The 5,135-nt window shown below is 44.1% G+C and overlaps 1 protein-coding gene across 1 annotated transcript; it reads right to left on the minus strand.

Moving 5' to 3' along the window:
• Nucleotides 1–1,821: 1,821 nt before the first annotated feature.
• Nucleotides 1,822–4,919, minus strand: LOC111273297 (uncharacterized; the record flags this gene model as incomplete). The annotated part of the gene is given in 1 exon segment (XM_022854993.2): nt 1,822–4,919. A coding segment is annotated over 1 exon segment (1,170 nt), but the record flags the coding sequence as incomplete, so codon positions are not given.
• Nucleotides 4,920–5,135: the final 216 nt, after the last annotated feature.

Consider the following 5,135-nt stretch of genomic DNA (forward strand, 5'->3'; position numbering starts at 1 on the left):
TCTACATGGGAGGGCGGACGGTGCTTTTTATACGGACGTGCGGCTGAGCCGAAAAAAAAAATAGTTACTCGAAATAAACCCCCGTAGTATTACATAATGAACAAATCACGGTACATCGTCTCGATCGTGTTTGAGTCGCACATACAATTCTGACAGTTAACTATTTTGCAGCAAAGCAAAACGGGAACGGAGGCAGGCGGCAAGACACGTTCGATTGTTGAGCTACGTTGTGCCTAAAGTAAATCTCAAAAACGTAACTAAAAAATCCAGGTTCTGGATGGGTCCGTCTGTGTGCTCGTTTGGTAAGAATAGGATAGCATGGACTACACCAGATATCTATTAGACAGACAGCAGCAAAAATTAGTTATTGTCACTTACTTCTAGCGTATTGCCGTCAGTTGCAAGTTATTGACGATTATCATTTGTCACATGAGGTACTACTTTATAGGTGCTACAAATGGAGTATGTCCTAGCTAGTTAAGTTGATGTATGCATTGGGGTTTAGTGTGGTTAGCGATATTCCGAGGACGCGCTCACTGTCCTGTTGCCCTTTACCAGTGTCGTCTGCTCCCGCCGCGTCTCGCCACGCGTCGCTTCATGTCGCTTGCCAGAAGCCACAGGTAGGGCTGTCTGAATTCGCTAAACATCTATATATAGATAGATAGATGCCTTGTATAGACTCTTGCCAGAGCCCCAAGTACGATCGTGGTTAAGCTTACAAGCCTCCGTCCGCCAACAAGGTCCCGTAGGTGACTTCGCTTTTTTCGTGGTTTTTGCCGCCTTCACACTATCATTACTCTACTATTATTACCACTACCTTAGCACATCGTCTGCTAGCTATACAGCACACATCATCATTATATCCGTCCTACATTTATCGTGCTATTATTCTCGCAATAGCTATACTACTAACCCTCCCCTAATAGTTTCGTCATATTTTACTTTATATCTATGTACTTCTTGGGTATATATATAATTATGTATATTTCCTTATAGCCACACTCCGAGAAGCTGCTTGCATTGGCTTCTCTAGTTGCGATCCGCTCCATTTCCTCCACTGTTTCTTACTAATTTGTTAGATATATATATTTTGCTGTACTTGTCAATATTAAATAATATTTTTGTAGGTCATTCGTCTTCATCTTGTTAGAATTATTAATGATATTATGATTAGAATTCATTAAAAACACTTTGTACAGGCTCATGGATATAAGGGAGGATACAATAGTAATAGGGATTAGTACTCGCGCATCGAGGGAGCTCAGCTTGGCGATTACTATTTGTTTTGCATTATGATACATACGACACGGTATATCAAGGCCTTTATGTACGAGTTCCATACTTATGTATATTTATGTATAGACATATGTATGTATGTATCCAAAATGTCCACCCGGCTCCATTAGCGGCCCGCGTAATGTAGGAATATATATATATATATATATATATATATTTTCGTCAATGTTTTAGAAAATTTCCTCGTTATCATCTTTACACTTGTGTTGCTATGCCCCGCTTCCCATTTCGGTGTTCCCCCTTCAACTATTTTTTTTCCTTTGAAGAGCGGCAGAAATAAGCTTCATGTCGCGCATTCTACGCGCCCGGATGAACGCATTTGTCGTGTGACGTTTTTGTCAACCCCTGGAGTTCGTGCATTCGTCTAATTAAATCGAATATTATGGTCATTTATGAAGTCAGTCAACATCATTCAGGATCACATACGAACCGAACGGCATAGCTACGAATTAGGCTTCAACCGCTAAACTTCACGCCCCCTTTTCGTCCCCCTAAAAGTGTTCCGCGGCAAACATTTACGCCTAATGCTTTTGCTCAAGTAATTTATTGATTCAGTTTTATTATCGCTCTAGGCCTTTGCGAAATCGCTCGCTGTCCTGACAAATTTATACAAGTTGTCCTATTTGTCAGCTGCTAGCTCACTCATAACACCAACTCACTGACGCGGACATATCGTTACAACACGCATGTAGTATTATATATAAATACACTAGCAATTCACACAATCTGTACCAACGATCATCGTAAATATGAGTTGAAAGGTTCACGCTACTTAGCTTCGACTAAATACATTTTATCACCCTGAATGACTCTGCACTATAAATAATGATCTTTGTCACGCTACCAGCATCGTACTAGAATCGTTATCGTACCTATCATGCATTCCTAGTCCTCTACTTTATGCGCGCGTATGTTTGAACCAATCAAATTGCGTAATAGATGCTATTATTAGTACACTGTCATGATGTGGCAAATCAGGGTTTTATGAATACAAAACAAAGCAAGTTTAATGTACACACAACTTTGCGTCTATCTACTTTTTACATGTAGACGCCAAACACGTTGTTCCCGGCGACCGTCTTCGATTCTCTAGCATGTCGCAATAGAAAATTGTGTAACATTCGGAAGGAAACTGTCGTCGTACAAATTATCATCCCATCGTATTCGTATCGATCAAACATCACTCAGATAGTCGGGTTTGCCGTTGCTACTACGGGGAACATATTGCAACCCATAGTAGCAACCGCATGATACGCAACAGAAGTAGCAATCATAGGCTTAATAGTAATTAAAATAGACAGAGAGTGCCTGTTTCCCATCATCATTCGATTCTGCGTCATCCACTTATTTTTTGTTTACAAATTGCCTCCAAATCACATTTTCTCCTTCTGGTTCATTCATTCATTCATTCGTTCGTTCGTTCGTTCGTTCGTTCGTTCGACGCTAAGGCTTCTATGCTAGCTTTGCCACGCAAACCTTCTGTTTCTCCTCCAGCAGAAAGGAGCGTCAATGGCTTCGTCAACTGACTCAGTGTCTCTGTATACCTACCGGTACGATACGCACATCTCTCCCTCTTTATATATATATATATATATATATATGCACCGCAGCAGGCATAGTTATGCTATCATTATCCATACAAGTCCATCCTAAATTCATACCTAGCTATGATGTCCGCCCTCCGTCCCACAGTTACTTATATATCACATGGAGATGTTTCGAACGAGGGCCTCACTACTTTCGCCAGCTAAGATAACATGCCGACTTGTCATGTTTGAAATACGTGAATATTTCCTTGGTATACGGCATTTCGGCAGCAATCACATGGGTGTCTTATTGTTTTCTCATGATGAACGTCGACAAGGCTTCTCCCTAAGTGACATGATTGATAGAGAGGCCATCTGGAGTCATAGGTCTTTCACACGTCCACCAGCTATGTAATGCAGGCCCAGCAGTCCAACCCGAACATGTCAACTTTACATAGTACTCGGGTACAAAGCACTGCTTGGGTGACTCTCATCAGCAACGAATTTTCTTTTCATTCTGAGAGCGTAAGCAAGGGATCATTTTAGAGCGCATTTCCTTCACTCTACTGTCGACATCAAATATCGCTTTTGCATCATCACCGCCATCGCGCCTATCATGATAATCGTATCATCCAGGTACACAAGATATAATATTACACATCGCGGCAGCATTTAGATCGCTTGCGCGTTTTTGCCCCTACTGGGTTAGAAGTTACCACAAAATGGGGCAGCAGAATGTTGACGGGACCGCGGTAATAGATGTAGGTGCACTTTCGTCATTATTTTTCAGCTCTGGATCTGTTATTTGTGTTCATCGTTACTTCATCATTTTCTAGATGCTTATATATTAATTGTTTGTGCCAAAAATGTACAGATTGATTATAATTATTACTTTTGTTATTCTTACTATTAATATCATTATTATCGTTATCGTAGAGGCTTATCGCTGGCCGATGGAATCATCGAGGAGAGTGTTTTGTGCATTGGATGGGACGCACCTGGGCCACCAGCAGGTATTAGTGGAGGGGGAGGCACCCCTGGATGGGTGGGTACACCACCGGCCATAGCCAATCCCATCGCCGACATCGGCCCGCCAGGAATTGAAGGTCCTACTGAACCGCCTTTGCCGCGTAAGCTTGTTAAGCCAGCCGATGGTGGCCCGCCATGGCCCAGAGGGCCTAAGCTAGACAGATAGGGGTGTCCTGGTGGTGGGGCATGTCCGGCGGGACTTGGGCCACCAAGAAAGCCTGGAGGAGCTCCAGGTAAGCCTGCCGCTGCTTGCGCCCCCAGCAATTTGTTTCGTTCAATGTGCTCGCTAAAATTACGTTCGTATGAAAGCTGTTTCTCGAGCTCTTCATTGCTAGCAGGACCTAGGCGCATGCGGTCCGCCGGAGATAAGCCCGTAGTGCCTCCAGGAGGGACCATGGCAAACATAGCTCGATATCGTTCGCTTAGCATTGCGTCCGAGGCTATCATGCGCTGATACTCGGCTGGTGGCAAAGCAGAAGGGTGCGCATGACCATGAGGCCACATCAAACCTGGCGTCGGTAATCCAGCCAACCCTGGTGGTGGTGCTGGCAAACCGTAAGGACCAACTCCTGAGGCGTGTCCTGTAGCTGCTTTATGTAGGCTTGCGGCGAAATCCTCGGGCGCACCTTTGCTTGCGCTAGACTTAAGGTCTGCGGCTGCTACCATGCCAGGCAGCTCTTCCTTGATATTCCGAGAACTGTCCCGATCACGTTCTCTAGAAGGTGCTTTTTCTGGATAGAGCGATGACTGTGCCGCGACTCCAGGCGGTGCAACGCTGGGCGCTCCGTTCTTGAGAGGTGTTCGATTTTGCATCGATCGGCCTGTGACGTCGCCGTTCCGTAGAATCCCATCCATTGAGTGTAACGTCTGAAGGTGTTGTTGCTGTTGCTGCTGCTGTTGCTGCTGCTGCTGTTGTTGGTGGTGGTGGTGGTGATGATGATGATGATGATGTTGTTGCTGTTGTTGTTGTTGTTGTTGTTGCTGCTGCTGCTGCTGCTGCAACTGCTGCAGAAGTCGTTGTTCGCGTTCCCTCTGCTTAAGGCTTTCCTCGTGAACCTTTTTATGACTGTAACAACAAAATAATTTTACTAAAAATATCGCCTGTTTTGCTCATAACTGATCATTTCGTGACTTGGTGAGTATTAGAAGAATTAACACGCCGCGTAAACATGCCGCGTGTGTGCCAACTATCTCGAAGTTTGTTCTTTTCTTTGTCAACTTTCGAGATTGGCTTGACGGACACTGCTTTAGTAATAATAGGAATGGCTGCAAAATAAATTAGCC

The sequence above is a fragment of the Varroa jacobsoni genome, unplaced genomic scaffold, assembly GCF_002532875.2.
Source record: "Varroa jacobsoni isolate VJ856 unplaced genomic scaffold, vjacob_1.0 contig05953, whole genome shotgun sequence".
Taxonomy (NCBI): Eukaryota; Metazoa; Arthropoda; class Arachnida; order Mesostigmata; family Varroidae; genus Varroa; species Varroa jacobsoni.